Source organism: Archocentrus centrarchus, chromosome 24 (assembly GCF_007364275.1).
Source record: "Archocentrus centrarchus isolate MPI-CPG fArcCen1 chromosome 24, fArcCen1, whole genome shotgun sequence".
In the NCBI taxonomy this organism is placed as follows: domain Eukaryota; kingdom Metazoa; phylum Chordata; class Actinopteri; order Cichliformes; family Cichlidae; genus Archocentrus; species Archocentrus centrarchus.
In genome coordinates this window covers 7,702,264-7,720,410 of record NC_044369.1, presented here as the reverse complement: position 1 = coordinate 7,720,410, position 18,147 = coordinate 7,702,264, and the positions used below count along the sequence as shown (strand labels likewise).

Genomic DNA, 18,147 nt, shown 5'->3' with positions numbered 1-18,147 from the left:
AAAGTTCGTGGATGCAGAAGGTTTTTGTGACATGAGGATGCTAGAGACAGGTGTGGTGGAAGTAAAAAACACAAGAAAATATTCCCAAACTCCAAAGATATGAATTTTACTATTAAGTTAACAAAAAAGAATAAAATGTGACTGTTTCGCTTGAAAAATTACCAAAAAAAAGGTATCTAAAAGTAGTTAACTTACACAAAATTACAGGTATAATTTTTTATATTTATATAAAAAAATTTATATATTTTACTATGTAAAATAAATTGATTCGAAATGAATCGGGATTATCTGGGATTCAGTTTTGAAGACGACTTTAATAAAATCATTATAACCTGTAAAAACGTGTCCCGTTCACCGCGGAAATGAAAGTTAACAGTCCAAACGCGTCACTCTCACGTCACGCCAGCACAGAGACGTGGCACGCGGACGGTTAAACCCTCGGAGTTGGTGACGCAGCGTCCCCTAGTTCATACAGCAGCAGGGAGGAAGGAGGCAGGAAGTCACGGTGCTCGAACTAATAGCAGCCCAATCTGGACCCGGAGACATGGCTTCAAATAACGGCTCGGTTGGGAAATGGGAGGTGGTGAAGAAAGGCAAGAAAAACAGCAGCAACTCCGGCGGAGGCAAGACTGCGGGCGACAAGAAAGCCGGCAGCGGAGGGAGGAAAGCCTTGGGCGAATCCAACCTGCCGTCCCGACGTAAGTGAGCGCGGCCCGCTGCTAGCTGGTAGAGCTCAGCTTCACGCATTATTTCTTGGTATTAATTTGATCTCACGCAGTCTGTGGTTTTACCAGGTCGGCTCTGAGTGGGGTTACTTTAAATCTGTGTGTCGTGAGTTTTAAACTAGCAACTGAGCGGTCTCTTTGCTTCGTGCTGCTAGTTAGCTCGTTAGCAGTGTCAACAAAGTGAGCGTCAGCACTGAGCGGTCTGTCAGCAGGTGTGAGCAGCTTTTTGACCTTTGGGTTTTCTTCAGTTGAGCTTTTGATCGCGTTTGAACGTGTTTTTATCATCTTGGAGCCGATCGATATGACGTTAAGCAACATTAGCTTCTTTTTTACCTCCACTGCAATGATTGCTGTCACTGCTCTGAGGTAAATATTTAACAACGTGGCCACTTAAATCTCGCGTTGCATATGCTTTACTTCTGCTTTATGTCTCATATCACATTTATCGTCTTTTCTCTAAATTGATTCAACTCATTACTCTATTTTGTGATTACTTTAATTTTCTAACTGTATTTTCTTACTTGGGTAACAAATTCTGATTTGTTTTAACCTCGTATTGTAAAACGCAAATGTTCAGAAACCAGAAGACATACAGGACCCTCATACAACTTCAAGAACCAAGAAAGCTGAATATATTACAGCAGTCTTAATGACTCTACACTGTCTGCCCATTACTTTCAGAATTGATTCCAACATTTTACTTATCACTTTTAAAGCCCTTCATGGCCTAACCCCAGAATACTTACTCAAACTGTTGTTCCTGTACCAACTGATACTTAGTCTAGTTATTTATAATTTCTGCCTTTATTCTGTTTTTCTGGGAAGCACTTTGTAAGGCTGGTTTTGCTAAGTGCTATACAAATTAACTTCATTACTATTATTATTATAAAAAGGGGTGGATGTAAACAGGTGACCTGGTGGGTCCAACACTGAACCCATGTGGAGCTGCTTAATGCCGGGTTAAAGCATGAAGTAGTGTGGTGAAAGATTTAATGACGTTTGTTTTAGTAATGTTGCAGTCACGATCAGGGTTTTTTCCCCTTTTTCGTTATTCATCTTCTCTAAAGGAAAAACTGGAAGCATTGCTCTTAAAGCGTAATTGCTCATATACTGTAATCATCCTCAGCCTTAAGTTCTTCATTTTGAGCTGGGGCTGCTCTTGTGCAGGTTTTCTTACAGCTGACTTACACTTCTGTAGTAAATCTTTGTCGGGGTTACAACATAACCAACGTCATTGGCAGCATGTGGTCAGGTCCTGGGACTTTTACCACTCTGGATCCCCTCTTTTTTTTTTTTTTTCCTTCCTCTTTCTGGTGGCAATCTATTTGATGACCTCCTTCACTCCTCTCTTGAACCATCTGTCTTCCTGGTCCAAAATATGAACATTGGCATCCGTGAAAGAGTGTCCGTTCTCCTTTAAGTGCAGGTGTACAACTGTGTCTTGTCCTGCTGAGGCGGCTCTCCTATGTTGTGCTACGTGTTTGTGGAGTGGTTGTTTGGTTTCTCTTACATAACTCTGCACTCCTCACTGCATAGCACAGCATACACTGTGTTGTTTAGCGTGTATTTGACAGTTTTGTCCTCGGGATGAACTAATTTTTGTTGTACGTTACTGGATCTGAAGAGCACTGGGAAGCTTGGAGAAAATTCTTCTGAGTTTCTCCCACACAGTGTTGTCTCGTTCTGTTTCTCTGTGCTTGGTGTCTGAGGTTCTTTCCTATGCATCTGTGCCGATTTAATGAAGGCCCAGTTAGGATGACCATGTGTCTTAAGTGCTTTATTAATCTGTGTGCATCCCTTTTCTTATCCTTCTCCCTTAGAGGGAACATTTTTTGCCCGGTGCTGCAGGGTCCTGATGACTCCACATTTGTGTTGCAGTGGGTGGTCCGAGTCAAAGAGTAGCTACTGCTCTGTGTGTGTGTGTATTTCAGGTAAACCTCTGAAGCCTCTTGGATAGGAGTATGCCTCAACAGCTAGCAAGGAGACCCTTTTTTTTTTTTTTTTTTTTGCTGCCAACTTGTTGTTGACTAAAGTTCAGTCAGTGTTTTTGAAACCTGTAAATGTTCTCTCATAACAACCAGTGGGAGAAGGTGGAGTACAACAGCTAACTACAATCAAGTTACAGTAACATTTCAGAACTTAGCACAGATTCCCTTTTCTCTAAGCCTTGATGTTTTTCCATCTCTCTCTGAAAGAGCAGTTGACCCGTACATCTCCAGCTGCCGGCAGTCAGCGACTGTGAGCTTGTCCTCCAGTTCTTACTGTCGCAGGGGTCAGGAGAATCGCAGCTTCTGGACTTTTGCAATCCAGCATTAACCAAAATTCTTAGTGTGCTTTTTAACTGTAAGAGAAGGTAAAAATGAAACCTAACTCAGCACGGTTATTGTGGCACGTTTAGACATGTAGTTAGATGATATTAAGGCTGAATTTCCAGCCACCTCAGGTGGCACCTCAGGTTACACCTCAGGGCACATTGCTAAAGCATAATGTTAAACTAATCCTGCTGTGGTGTGTTAACTGAGTATGAAGCCCTGCTGAAGTTGGAACTCAAAATCTACTTTCAGTATTTCTGTTATTTAATTTTTACTTTTCCTATGTTTTTGTGTGTGTGTGTGTGCGTGCATGCGTGCGTGCGTGCGTGCTTTATCACACTTTCACATAGCAAACATTGGGCTGTGCTCTGATCTGTGGTTAATAAGAGCCAGTGAGCTGAGCTCGTTTTGTCCTTACCATTCTCTTCATTGGCCCAGCATGTCAGCTACTGAACTATGATCGATTTTAACCTTTAAATTTACACCTGAGTACTTTCTGTGGAATAAAGCGGTAACCCAGCCTGAAAATGCTGCACTCAATCTTTTGAAGGATTATATCTCACTTTGCTGGAGCTGTTTGTTTATGCTTCATTTTTATCAGTGAGTCATCCTGTCCAAAGTCTGATCACTGTGGCTAATTCAGTGGAGAGCTGTAAAGATTTAGTCCAAATGATAGAAATTACCCTTATCTATTTATTCTATGAACTCTCCAACCATCATAGCATTTAATTAGCTCTATCACACTCATTAGATTAACACCAAACAACAACAGACAAACGATCTAATCACACAGTCAGAAAGCCATTTTGCCAAATTTCTTGTTTGTTAAAGGCTTTCATCAGGACCTGATCATGAGATCGTTACTGTTGAGTTTGTGGTTTTGGCACATTTAAAAGTTTCAAGTTCAGCCTGGGGGGGTTTTGTGTGTGGTTAGAGCAAGAAAAGTACTGCAGCAAAATCAGACATTATGTAAGTGTTCAACAGATAAGACGATCCAAGCTTCAGCCTCTAAAGTCACAGAGAAGAGTGGAAAATGTGTCTGCATTTGCCTTTTGCATTATTGAAGAAGCCCTTTAAGACTGATATTTATAATTGTGCGCACCTGCCCAGGGACTGCAGATGGGAATTAACTAGTGGCTAAATCTGATACAAGGCATCTTTTCTCTTGTGAGATCAGTATTTTGGTCCCTGACAAATAAAGAACTGCTTGTATGATAACCATGTTGAACTTTTTGTTCCCACACATCTAAACATATGAGAATAACCAGGCTTAAAATTAAGGAGGCTTAAAAATGTGTCATTACAGCTATTATTGGCTTTGTTGATGGATTGGGGCAATGAAATTGAATTTTATTTATTATTTTGGGTATTGCTGCTTGATAGGAATTATAATCTAAAAGCTTTCCTGTGTTACAGATTTCTGCTAATATCCTTCCTGTAGTAAATGTCACCAAAATCTGTTACGACATATTTTTAAGTAATGACAGAGTCACTGGAGTGGCTGTTCAGGAAAAATCAGAACTCATATTCAAAGGCCACTGATGCATCATGGGAAAAGAAGAACTCAAATTTTCCAAACAAAATTTGTGATTTTTATTTAAAAAAAAAAACCCATAGGCCTTCCCTGGTGCATGCTGGTCTTATAAAACTTGCTCAGTTCCTTTTTAAAAAACAAAAACAAACCACTGCTGGATAAAAATTGAAAATGCCCAGTGAGGAAGGAGGTGTGACAGAATGAGTACAAATGAACCCTTCAGTGTTTTTCCTGACTCAAAATGGGCCTTTGGGGGTTGCATGACAGTAAGCATATAAAACTGAGATAAAAAAAAAAAAAAAGTCTGCTATTAAAATCAACAGGGAGTCCACCACAGCCTGACTGTACACAGTAAAACCCGAGATCCCATTAGTGTTAGCTCCACTGTGGAGCTTTCGAGCCCAGTCATAATACAGCTGACCCAGCATAAGGTAAAGCATAAGGTGGATGACTGCTAGACGTTATAGATGTTATATTCAGGTTTATGTTTGGAATACTAACTACATTCCAGTGCTTCCCACTGATAGATTTTACTTAAGCAAGCCATGCAAATGGATTTAGACCCATGCAACTATATTCTGGCATCCACTATCTTGGACTTAAGTTGGAGACGTTAGTTCTTCCTCCGCTCTGGAGAACCCCTGCAAGATGCAGAACCAGAACCTGCAGCAAGTGATTAACTGGTTCAAGTGTGGCTATGCTAAGTTAACAGAAGCTGTAGAGCAGAACAAGGACTGTTATTATCAGCTGATGTCCGAGATGGTGGAGTTGAAGTCAGTTTGCAGGATGAGGAAGTAGCAGCAGTCTCGTGACAGTTCATGAAATGGTCACATTTAATCCGTGGATTCGTGTTCTCATGTACGAACTCATGCCATATTATTCCCACATTTAGAGAAGGCATAGGTTGATGAAGGTGTGAATCACCAGAGACCAGTTTTCTAATATAGATAAAGAATAAAGATGCATTATGATTAATTCAGAAAAATAAGTGTGAGCAGTATGTTGTAAAACCAGTAATCCAGTCTGCAGGCGAACATTTGGCAGCTTTTTGGTTCTTATATCTAAAATTTCAGAACGCTTTCCCTCCTCTTTGTCATGTGCACCTTGCTGAGCTAAGCCGATCATCTGTTAGGACACTCCTTTGTTTGGTTTGGACTGTTTGTCATTTCCAAGGACTGCTGTCATTTCCCTGAGTCTGTTGCAGTCATGTGCATCTTATTTTTTAACAGATGCTAGTTAGTTTTCCAGGAAAAGTCTTCAGTTTCTAAATTACTACAGGGCTTGTAGTTTTTAAGTCACTTCTTAAAACCCAGAGAGTTGACTTTTATTGACTTTTACTCATTTGTTTTACTTATCAATTCTAATTATGTTTAATGTTTTTAATGCTTTCATATTTTATTGTGTTTTAATGTTAAGCACTTTGGTCAGCACTTGCTGTTTTTAAAGTGTTATATAAATAAAGTTGGCTTGGCTTGTACAGCGATGGTGCAAAGTTTAAGTAAAGTCCTTATTCACTACAGACCGCAGCATACACACTCTGAGTTAAGGTTGCAGGAATGTGTCAGTCATATTGATGTAATGAGAAAATAGCAGGGGTGGCCAACTCCAGGCCTCAAGAGCCGGTGTCCTGCAGGTTTTAGATGTGTCCCTGATCCAACACACCTGAATCAAATGGCTGAATTACCTCCTCAGTATGCAGTCAAGTTCTCCAGAGTCCTGCTAATGACTTCTATATTTGACTCAGGTGTTGAAGCAGAGACACATCTAAAACCTGCAGGACACTGGCTCTCGAGGCCTGGAGTTGGCCACCCCTGCTCTACACCTTGTTAAAATCTATGTAATGAACCAGAGAGTCTACCATTTCAGCAGGCTCCTTCCATGAAACATCAGGGAGTGCCTCCCACCTGACCCTCTCAAAATTACCTTATTGAGTTTTATTATTTATTCCATCCATCCATTTATTAGCTTTTTTTTTTTTTTTGGGTGCAGTAACATTGGTAATGAAGCCTTGCATAATTTTACCTTCATTTTCAGAGTTAAAGTCATTTGAAGTACATTTAATTTCCTGTATTTTTGAGGCCTCGTGCTATTTTTTTTTTTGCCTCCAAGGCTGCAGCTGAAAGAATACAGATGAAACTGTCCTGCATGCCATTAGAAAACAGTTGGGCACTAGATAAGAAGGATTACAAAATTTAAATATAATCAGGTCTTCCCATAAAGCCACGATGGTGGTTACTTTCCTGACTTTAAACACTCTGTTATTATAGCATTTTTTCCAGATCAAATGATGAAAACACATTCAGGCATTTTGCTTATATACTGTGCAGCTGTTTTCCTATCACACTGTTAAACTGTTGATCCATGTCTGGGTGTGACGCCTCCTTTTAACCAGTGAAGAGTAGCCCTGACTTGAAATGAGGGAAGTTATGTGATCGAGTTCGTAATCCAGAGTCTGAAACAAGCCCCGTTTTAGCATCACAGTCGGCACACTGACCACACATAACTTTAATTTTCTTAGCAACATGGACAGCTCAAATAATCATTGGTGAGCATCTGCTCTAGTTGTGTGGACATGTAGGTAAATACTGTAGAAGTTTTTGCAGCATGAGTTACACAGAAGCTTTAATACTCTGCTTAAATTGAGTTTTTTGCTACCTTGTGTCTTGGTGTTATGTAGTCAAAGCGTGCTTTAAGCTGTTCCTTTGGGCCAGTAAAGAAGTGTGTTGGACAAGTTGACTGGTCAGCTTCTGGCCTGTTTGGACCAGTGACCAGTGACGACGTTTGCAGCAACAACAGTTTTGAGTTCACCTGTAAAGCAAACGGTCCGAAACAAACCTTCACTAACTGATATTTTATTCTTAGTGAGCAGCCTGCTTTCATGTTAAAGGAAGTGTGGAAAACACAGTAGGAAGTCAATGCTGGTTGACCAGCGCTGGACAGCACGTGTGTTTCACTCACATTTAAGACTAAAAATAGAAAAGCGCCGACTGAAGCAAATTTAGGAGCATGTGTGAGTATGTTTTAATTTGTTAAAAATAATGAAACGTGATCTTGTCAACTCCTTCCATCCACCTCTGGTGTGTTTTGCATAGCAACAAAGCTATAGAGACTAGGTTAGAGTTAAAACAGTCTGTAAGCAGCTAAACTACTTGCTTAGTTTGCCTCGATCTGTAAATGTGGCTGATTTCTTCCATGCTGCGGGTGTCACTTTCATTATATGAAACCACCATGAAGGAAAATAAATAAAAACTTAAAAGATGGCGGTCAACATATTGCCACTTTCTCTCCCTGGATAAAAATGTCGATCACAGAAAATGGGCGCTGTAATGTAAGCAGTAATGATTGGTGGGTGGTGTCAAGGTTCTCCCTTCTGTCCATCTCAAACGTAAGCATGTATCACTCGAACTTCACATTGCCCAGCCAGGCCTCTTGGACTGCTGTGGGAATTTGTTTTCTAGATTAAAATAAATAACTGGTTGCTGTCTGATTCAATAGCTACCTATTGAATCCCTCCCCCAGTTGTACTGTTAGCTTGAACCACGAAACCACATCTCCACCCTCACAGTCCTGACTACGCAGACTCAAGTTGTAAACAACGTCAAGATTTCCTCAGATTTTTGGCTTCAGTTCTGGGGCGCTGTCATGATCTGTCTGTATATACAGCCTAAGGTCATACTCTTTAAAGAAGCTTTGACATCCTGGGAATCAAATTCCCAGGTGATTGCTTTTTAAAAATTGCATCTAGAAGAGTAGGTTAACTTGAGATGTAGTATATTAACAAGGCTGTTTCAACAAGTAACACACAAGGGTAGAGCTGGAATGCTGCTGGTGCTTAACTCCAGGCCTTTGTGAATTGTGCAGAGTGTGGCACAAATATTGCTTTGGATAACAGCCCGTTACGCAAGCCGGGGAGGGAGGGTGTTTGGGGGTAAGCAAAACACTAAGGGGAGTAACTTAATTTTCCGGAGACAGTGAGGATAGTGAAGAGAGTGCATTTAACTACAGCTGCTTTGTTTTATCCTCCAGCGCCTGTGAAGATGTCGGAGACTCTGTATGACAATTTGGAGAAGATGGGAAAGAAACAGAACAAGGAGCAGGTTCCTCCAGCAGCTCAGCCTCAAAACAAGAAGCCCTCATCGAGTAAACCATCCAAGAAGTCACACTCGAACAATACAGTCTCACCCGTGACTCACAAAACCCTCGAGGAAGCCTTCAAAGAGGTCAGTAAAAGAAGTTTCACGTACTTCTCTTGATTGTTATTAAGCTCAGTGGAAATTTAATGTAAGAAATGAGCCCAGATGATCTCTACACAAAACAGCATTGTAACTTCTTCAAATCAAACTGTCACATGCTGAAACTATCTCTAGTCTTTGCTTAAAGGGTGTGTTCTTTTTTTGGGGAATCCAGCTCTGATATGTTTGCTCTCCTGTTCTGTCTTCAGCTGGATGTTGCAGATCTGAAGCAGCAGTTGGCCAACAGTCAGACCCTGTTCCCAGAGAACCCTTCGGTTTGGATCAAAGACCTGGCGGGATACCTCAACCACCATTTGACTGCCCCGGACACAGAGCCCACGCTCAGCAGCTACGCTTATGGTCAGTCAGGCTCAGGCTTTTATTTTGAAATATCCAGTTATTTATTACCCAGTTAAACACTTCAGGATTTAGTGACACCCGGCTATCAGTACTTAAGTCTTTCTGTTTGTCTTTTCTGCCCCAGATTACCCATACTGCCTTACAGGAAAAGAGCTGAGGGGTGTGATCAAAGGCCTCATCACACGTTGCAGCAACGTTCTGCCAGATTTCTTCAACCACTGTGTTTCCACTATGCTCAGGGAGTTGGACAGACAGTCAGGTAAACCCACGAGTAGCTTTGACATCCTTTTATTGGTGTCACTTTACTCAGTCGGACATCGAGAGACTGAGGGGAAAAATGTGCCAACATACTAAGGCTAGTCATATTTCTTAATCTCAGTAATAAACATGACTATTCATTAGGTTAAAATAATGTGTATATTGAATTTAAAAACATGTCATTTTACCATTTTTCTTTAACTTTATTTATAATTTGAATGAAAAGCACAGAAATAAACAAGGGGATAAATAGGTGAGGGGTGGGGAGGGATGCAGTCTTTCTGCAGGGTGTTTTAGGCCCAGGTTAGTGGGTGTCTTTGACCATAAAGCCCATCTCGCCTCCACGGTGCCACAGTCGGGTGAAGAGAGGCCCGGGTGGTTACCAGACTTGTGTCCTGGGTTAGCAACAGAAGACTGAATCCAGCAGCCAAGTGAATGCCGCAAAAAGCAGATGGGATGAGAGACCCTCAAAGAAAGGCAGCTGCAGGCGACTATTGATCCTCTCATGGGTTCACATACAGAAACTTTTTACAAGTTTTACTTTGTCTAGGTTGATCTTGTTGGCAAAGGCATCTCTTTTAGTCATCTTTGCTCAAGGTAAACTAAGTAGGGTTTTGGTGAGGAGTGAAAGTGCACTGCTGTAAGGGAAAGTCGTGCATTGTTTTAATTGTTCTCCAAAGTCTTAACTGTCAGAGGACAAAAAAAATAATCATTCTGACACAAACCTGGCCGTTCTGGTTCAAAGCTAGGGTTGTGGGTTATCACCAGTCATGACTTAAACCTGACATTCCCCATGTTTATAATATTTAACAAACTTGAACCAGTCAGCATTTTTGATCCCAAGGTCATCAATTGATACTCTCGGATATTTTTGTAGTTTTTGGGTAAAATTAAAAAAACTGAAAGTTGAAAAAGTACCTAAAGCTCGTTGTTCTTACTTCCAGGAGACCCTTTACATGGCTACAGAGTTTGTATTCAGGCAGTTCTACAGGACAAACCCAAAATAGCCACCCAAAACCTGCCAGAGGTGAGTGTGTGTGACCTTTAGTCCTGCAAATAACCAGCAAATTAGTGCTTTACTACCCTTTCCTGCTCTGAAGGTTAATACACTAAAAGCTCTAGTTCTGCTTTTGCTAAGTTTTCAGGAAACTGGTGATTTTTTTTTTTTTCCAAACTGGCAGTTTTCCAGTGTACTGCTGGATTTGTCTGTTGGAATAACATTGCATTATAATGTTGTAATACTGTCCCGTCTCTCTGTTCTTGCTCTGCAGTATTTGGAATTGTTGCGGTCGGTTCAGAATCGTCCAGTGAAGTGTTTGACCATCATGTGGGCTCTGGGCCAAGCTGGATTTTATGACCTCAGCCAGGGTCTAAGAGGTAATAAAGACTTTTACAGTGTGGCAGGAATCATTTACATACATTACTGCATATCTATAAAGCCACAAACTGCTCTGGACGTGTTGGCATCTGCCCTGTATTTGTCTGTGTCCATCTCCCCTTTTCTCCCACTTTCTCAATAATGTGTGAAGACACAAATTCTGGGTTGGAGGTCACTGAAGCAACAGTGCACATCAGAGCAGTAATATTCCCCCTCATAGCTGCTGCTCAAAGTCTTCGCCTGGTATTTGGTGAGACTGTGAATCTGCAGCATGTGGGCACTGGAGGATGAATATTCTTAGAAAATTATGTAACAACCTTCATCTGCAAAATAAGATTATTTAATGCCGTTTGGGTGCTCAAAGGCAAGTGAAGACACAACTGCATAATTCTGGAGAAGTTTGCAGAGCTTAATATGTAAAACTATACCATATAATAAAAATAAAACAGCGGGGTGTGAGGGGGAAAATGAGTGGAAATCTCTTTGAAAATTTCTTTGACATCTTCATCGTTCTTTGACTTTGACATCATTGGACTCTCACATGTGCAAGACTTGTATGCTTATATTAAAATTGCAATAAAAATGGGGAAATTTAAAATTACTATAGAGAGAGCCACAAGTGCGCACACACACACACGCTATATAAAAAATATTTGTGTTTCAGTATGGCTGGGCATCATGCTCCCTGTGCTGGGAGTGAAGTCTTTGTCCTCGTATGCCATCGCCTATCTGGAGAGACTTCTCTTGTAAGTTTTATATTGACTGCACTTGTTTACACTGTGCATGTGTGACAAACAAATATTGGCTTTTCAATTTCTTTGGACATAATGTACTTAAAAAACAGTGCAGAAATAATAATAATTATCAGTAACACTTTTAACTTGAGCGACATGGACCATATTTTTATTAATTTTTTTTTTTAACCTGAAGAATATTTTTAAATGTTTTTATTCTTTTCCCAGACTTCATTCAAACCTGACAAAGGGATTTGGTATCATGGGTCCTAAAGAGTTCTTTCCTCTGCTCGATTTCGCCTTCATGCCAAAGAACGCCCTGTCATCAAGGTAAGTGTAAACCAGTGCAAACAAAGACCCCCATTCATGAGATTTATACGTCCAGTGTGATCTGTAAATTGTACATGTGAGAGCTGACACATTGTTCAAATTGCACAATTTTATGTTGCGACTACTGTTAAATATCTTTTATCATTAAACATTAAAGTGTGAATGTTTTCAGTATGTACTTCTTTACACTTATTAAAGATAATATAGGTTATCATGCAATAATTTTGCTTTTTACAGTATGTGGCCCGTGAACTAAAACAAGGTTGACACCCCTGATTTACACTGCCTGTGTAATATGTGTGATTACTGAGCAAAATAAATGAATTAATTGCAAACACTAAGGGAAGTATGCAAATCCTGCTAATGTTGCTGCCTTTTTTTTTATTCCTTGTTTCGAAGTAAAAGCATGGATCATATTTATAGTTCATAGTTCTGATAACCCCATTTAAATTTGCATACAGTCTGCAGGAGCAGCTGAGGCGTTTGTATCCTCGACTGAAGGTCCTCGCATTTGGAGCCAAGCCCGAGAACACGTTGCACACATACCTGCCGTCATTCCTGTCCAGAGCCACACCGCACTGTCCCAATGACATGAAGAGAGAGGTGAGACCGACAGATCTGCATACGTTATCGCTGCTACAGAGACCTGACAGTCTAGAGTTTCTTTTTTTACTCATAAATTTTAATAACCTCATTATGGGGATCAGTGTCATTCAGTCGAGATGATGCTGACAAACACCAACACGTCTCCTGCCTTTACAGCTTCTTTCCATTGATTAACCGGCTGTTTATTGTTGCTAACAGCAATCTTTCCTGGTCTGCTTTATTAAATTTAATACTAAGAAGTCTGTGTAAACCATAAGATAGACTGTATTTATTCTAAAAGTTGGAAATTCTTGTGTTACAACAGCCAAAACATCAAAACACAACCTGTAACAAAATTGTTGTCACCACTGATTGATAAAAATCCCCTGGTTGGCTGTACTCTGACGGTAAAGAATATATTATGAGGAAAACTATAAAAATTGTGTTTCTCTGTCTTATGCTTCTTGCAGCTGCTCAGCAGTATGACTGAGTGTCTGTGTGTGGATGTACAGAGTTTAGGAGTGTGGAGGCAGCTCTACACCAAACACCTCCCCCAGTCCAGGTAATGGGCACTTTTTATTTCTTCTAAACTGTTTAATTAAAAAAAACTGCCCATGTTTTTTTTTTTTGTTTTTTTTTTTTTAAATGATTATATCGCCACAGAAGATGGATAAATTGTATAAATGATGATTTCATCCTAATAAATAATCTGACTTTTCACTCCTGTCTCATCTTCCTCAGCTTGCTTTTGAACCACTTATTGAAGTCCTGGAATATCCTCCCACCAAAGGTACGAGTCCTCTCACCATGTCATGGTTCATAAACCAAACGCACCTCCCAGAGATACTTTTTATATAAGGATTAAAGGCTGTTTACACTCATGTTTTAGTCTTTACTTGTATCATTGTGCTTTACTTGGACTTTTTTAAATTTAAGCTGAGGAAGAACCTCGAGGAAACCATCCAGTCTTTCAGAGTGACCAATGAAGAAATGAGAGACACCATTGAATCTTATGAACTTCAGGAGTGCAATAGTCTGTGCCAGGTGAGCCACAGTCATGTGAGAATGTCATAATGCAACCTTTGTAACCTTTGTATGGTTAACAAAGTGTTTTAAAAACTCAACTCATGATTCCAAAAAAGTCTGGAGTTGGACAGGAAAATGGTGTATTACTAAATTATGATGCAGCCCCAGAATATGGAAGGAAGCAATATTTACTTAAAAATGTTTTTCACTGACAGAAGTCACAAAGTGCTTAAAAAAATAAGACAATATAGGACTTTAGAAATGATTAAAACACTGTTTAGAGCAGTAAAATAATCACGCCAAAATTGGAACCTGCTCAAAAGCAGAAACTACAAACTAGCATGGTGCTGAAGTTGCTGAGTGGATTTCTCTTTAGCTGACCAACCACAGAAATCACAGACCTTAACCAATTTACAGGTGCACAGGTTTGGCATCACTGCCTCCTCAGGCAGGTGAACAGAGCATACGGTCATTTAGGTTGTTTGACCTGATTGAGTGAGATGAAGCATGAACTTGAAGAAGCTGAGGGAGCCTGACTGTGTGATGTTCTGTAGGTAAGGGTGAGGATTTTAAACTGGATCCTGAGCAGGACAGGGAGCCTCTTAAAGACATAAGGGTGATATGGGAATGACTGTTGGGCTTAGTGGGTAGCTTCCACACAATCCAGGGCAGATTTACTGAATGAAGAACACTGTGAATTGCAGAAGTCAGTACTGAAGAGATGAATGCATTGATGAGCATGTCCATCTTCTCTTTACAACATTCTCAGGTACAAAAAACTGGATCTAGGGAAGCGTTTTACTTGGGGCGTGATCAAAAATAACCCTTGGATTACATTATCCCTGCTTCTGGGGCAACTATGAGGTATATATTGTGTAATGAAAATAACACTTGGATTATGGTCTCCAGAATCTGCAGGTAAAGATGCGTGGTCACGGGTTCCCCTGGTCCAAGTTGCTCCTGGTTCTGTTTGTGTTCGTTGCCGGCTTCATTGCCCACGACATCAGATCTCATGGCTCCATCTCAGGTCTGTCAGAGTGCCGTTTTGTCATCATAATCTCCAGTCCTTATATGGGTGGTCTGTTTATTGTATTTATCTTGTATTTCAGATTCCACCACAGCCAGGTACCTGCGCTCCTCAGGGATCACAGCTGTATCTCAGCAGGCCTGGAGCAAAATAACCGTCTACTCGAAGCAGGGCTTCAGGTACGACCACTCTCAGTCACCTGACACTTAAAAATATCCCCAGACAGGCTCCCGACTCACTTCCTGTTAATGCAGAGGCACACAGAGCCTTTTATTTTTTCATCTTAATTTTTTGAATGCTACATTAATATAGCTATCTTTTATTAGGCTACCCTATTATTCACTGTTGTGCTATTACATCTATATTTTATTTTACATGCTGCCTTCTTTTGCTTCTGATTAAGATTATGGTTATGATTATTATGTCTGTGCATTTTCTGTAGCTGGTTGGAAACAAACACTCCGTATTATTACTCTGAGTGTGTGCGGGTTTTGGGTCCACTAATGGAACAAGGTTCGGAAAAAGCAAACGCAGCAGCCGTCTTCATCTCTGAAAACACCACACGGTTTATCGTCTGGGTTAAAGAAACCACACCGCTTGTCATAGAATGGGTAAGGCTGCCTTTTTTGGGGGGCTGGGGAGCAGCTGGATTATTAAATTAGTTTTTAATAATAATATTTCCACCATTAAATAATTACAATAACAAAGAGCAGATTTGTTTAGGTGATTCAGACTCATTTCCCCATCATTTAATCCTTTTATGGATTTACTGCAGTTGTTGCCATTTTCTTTTTTTCTTTCCCTTTTAATTAAAATACTGAGCATTATATGAGAAACTCCTCAAAACCCCTTTGTTCCCAGATAGCTTCTTCCTGCTGTAGATTTCACAAAATGTTGGAAGCATCGCTCTGACTCCGATTGTGGTGCATCTCTTTGCCCAGGTGAACACCAACACTCCTGAGAGTGTGTTCCAGGTGTTGGCATATTTGAAGGAGCTCCTCATCTTCCTCCATCAAAACTATGTCCTGCCAGCACTGGTGTACATATCTGACCTGCTACAGAGGGCATGGACAAACCTAGAGGACTCGTGCAAGTCAGTACTAACAGCAGTTTTATCAACATGTGTCCTTCCTTATTTTCCTCCCTGCAGGTGTAGTGGCCACACAAGTTACCAGCCAGAGCTGGTTTCACAATGATGGTTTTGAGCGGTCTGTAAGGTTAAACAAGATGAACAATACAACTTGCATTAGAGTAATCTATGAGCAAAATTAACACTCATAGGGGGGGGGGGGGGGGGGGGGGGGGGGGGGGGGGGTCGTTATTGATTAAGGCTCATTGTATCATCTTCTTTTGAATCACACTTAGCCTGAACTCTCAACACTAAGCCTTGAAATTACCCCTAGCTACATGGCTTCTAGAATAACCTGGGAATGCTAAGGTGGTGATTTATAGAGGGATATATCCCCATCCCAACAAAATAATGAATATTCAAATATTTGAAAATCATGACCATTTCAAGAAATTGGCTCATGCATGTCTCACGTTTTCATTCCATACCTGAACCAGTATTTATATGGTGGTATTTGAACCCATCATCAGAAGCTTAGCAGCCAAATTTTTTTTGATTGCACCAACTGAAGCATATTTCAAACTTGTTTGAATGATGCTGTTTTCTTTCTTTAAAGCAGCATTAAGTGGTTCTTATTTTATTTATTTTTACTCTTTCTGTTGCAGCGGGGAGGTGTCTGTATCATGTCTGCAGGGCCACGCTTTGTCCTTCACCAACTCGACATGGCAGCTGCTCCAACACACGACCTCGGCCATCAAGACGTGGGCCCAGGATTTGCTGACTCGAGCAGGATAACACAATACACACAATATGCACACAGAAAGCTGTATACTGTAAACACACACACACACACACACACACACACACACACACACACTCTGACCCAGCGTGAGGCTGCCAGCTCCTGTCTGAAGACATGACTGGATGCTGCGGGGTCAGATGGAAACAGACTAACTCAAAAAGACCCCTTTTTGTCTCGTTTTGGTTACATTTTTATCAGTTTGCTTTTGTTTAGATGGTTTTGTTTTTTCTATCAACTTTTTTGTCACTGCTGGATACAGAGGTCGTATCCCCCCACCCCCACCTCCGAGTTTTATACTGCAAATTTCAACTACTGCTTAAACCTCTGGGTTAAGCAGATTCTGTAATTTATAGAAAATCTAGGTTTGTAGATGATTTATAAACCGTTTTTATTTAAATAATATTAAAAAAGTGTTAATGAAACTTGGCAAAAAGGCAGGGAAAAGACCAGAAGCTTCTCCAAGCCACTAAAGACCTCATGAGGTAAACTCCATAAGAGGGTCAATTCATCTTCAACGCTCTGTCCTCTGTGTGCAAAGTCCTCATCAAACCTAACGAAGGAGTCACAGCTGCGGGTGGATTGGCTCTTCCAGAGTGAGGTCGAGGAGTCATCTCTTAAATCTGTTCGTCTCGTCTTTGCTGCTTCGTTGTCTGTCCCGTTTCTTATGCTTCCTCTGCCAGCGGTAGCTCCTCACCCGAGCTACGAGAAGCACTAACGTCGTTTACCTGAAGGTTGATGCGATTCTGTATTTGTGTCTGTGTGGATCAGTGATGCCAACATCTTAAATCTATACGCTGAAATCTGAGAAACGCCCTCCCCTGGACATTTCACTAACCGCTCCCTGTACACAAATTGTTTGGATAAAATGGAAGCGACTAACGTCTTACTTTGTAATGTAAATGATTTATAATAAAGACTCCAACCCCACAGCTCTGTTTTTATAAGCTGATTTGCACAAGTGTCATGATGTTATCTACAGGGCTTTTTTTTTTTCTTTTTTTTTTTTCATGTCTTGAATTGAAATCTGCCCTTTTGAAAACTTATGTATTTAAGAATTTGGTAAAAATGTCTTCTCTCAAGAAGAAATGTAATTATATCATCTCAGCCCTCTTCAGGTGTTATCAAAGGTCAAGATGAGAAAGTATCCTGGGTATGCGTTTTTAGTCACATTAACTTGTTTTAGACTCAGCAGTCCTCTCAGAAACAGCTGCACTTATTTGAGCTGTTATTTTTAAGTATCTGAATTAACTATAATTTAATTGGTCACATGAGCATAAAAACTGTTAATAAAGAGAATAATCAGTAAAAAAATTTCTTATACTTTCTCTGGTTTGGAGTGCTGATGTGCATTAGAAAGGCAGATGCTGAGGTATTAGCTGATTTCATGTCTCCTGTCTTATTCGTGAGTTAGTGGCATTTTTCCATCAAAGTGGACTTTTTTAATTTGAAGTGAGTATCAAATGTGATTGGGTAGGTCATTCTGGTACGGAACCCCGCAGGGGACAGATCCAATAAGTGTTCAGTGGGGTTGAGGTCAAGACTGCAGGCAGGGCTCTTCATCCGCTTTATTCCCAAATTCTGGCTACTTTTTGTCCTACTCCCTGCATAGAATAGAGCTGCCGATTATAGTCACATGCTGAGATTAGTGACATCAGCCCCTTCGATAGCTCAGTTGGTAGAGCGGAGGACTGTAGAGGAATACAGGAGAAATCCTTAGGTCGCTGGTTCGAATCCGGCTCGAAGGAGGTAAATTTTTCAAACTGTAATCAAACAGC

General features: G+C 40.6%; 1 protein-coding gene and 1 non-coding gene across 2 annotated transcripts; both read left to right on the top strand.

Moving 5' to 3' along the window:
- The first annotated feature begins 443 nt into the window (after positions 1-443).
- Positions 444-16,658, top strand: tmem214 (transmembrane protein 214). Its single transcript, XM_030721879.1, has 17 exons — positions 444-698; positions 8,598-8,791; positions 9,013-9,163; positions 9,288-9,422; positions 10,366-10,448; positions 10,693-10,798; positions 11,464-11,545; positions 11,762-11,863; positions 12,325-12,466; positions 12,919-13,010; positions 13,190-13,238; positions 13,385-13,492; positions 14,384-14,501; positions 14,584-14,680; positions 14,944-15,112; positions 15,443-15,594; positions 16,236-16,658. Exons 1-17 carry the CDS (start codon positions 545-547, stop codon positions 16,363-16,365), a joined length of 2,064 nt encoding a protein of 687 aa, XP_030577739.1. The 5' UTR covers positions 444-544; the 3' UTR covers positions 16,366-16,658.
- Positions 16,659-18,029: 1,371 nt separating this feature from the next.
- Positions 18,030-18,117, top strand: trnay-gua (transfer RNA tyrosine (anticodon GUA)). Its single transcript is given in 2 exon segments — positions 18,030-18,066; positions 18,082-18,117. It is a non-coding gene; the product is annotated as a tRNA-Tyr (tRNA).
- Positions 18,118-18,147: the final 30 nt, after the last annotated feature.

Bases quoted from the DNA above. Each gene is read 5' to 3' on its own strand.
- tmem214 (XM_030721879.1), top strand. From the start codon at position 545: ATGGCTTCAAATAACGGCTCGGTTGGGAAATGGGAGGTGGTGAAGAAA. The intron at 14,681-14,943 runs GTACGACCACTC...CATTTTCTGTAG, and splicing joins TACTCGAAGCAGGGCTTCAG to CTGGTTGGAAACAAACACTC. The intron at 15,113-15,442 runs GTAAGGCTGCCT...CTCTTTGCCCAG, and splicing joins CACCGCTTGTCATAGAATGG to GTGAACACCAACACTCCTGA.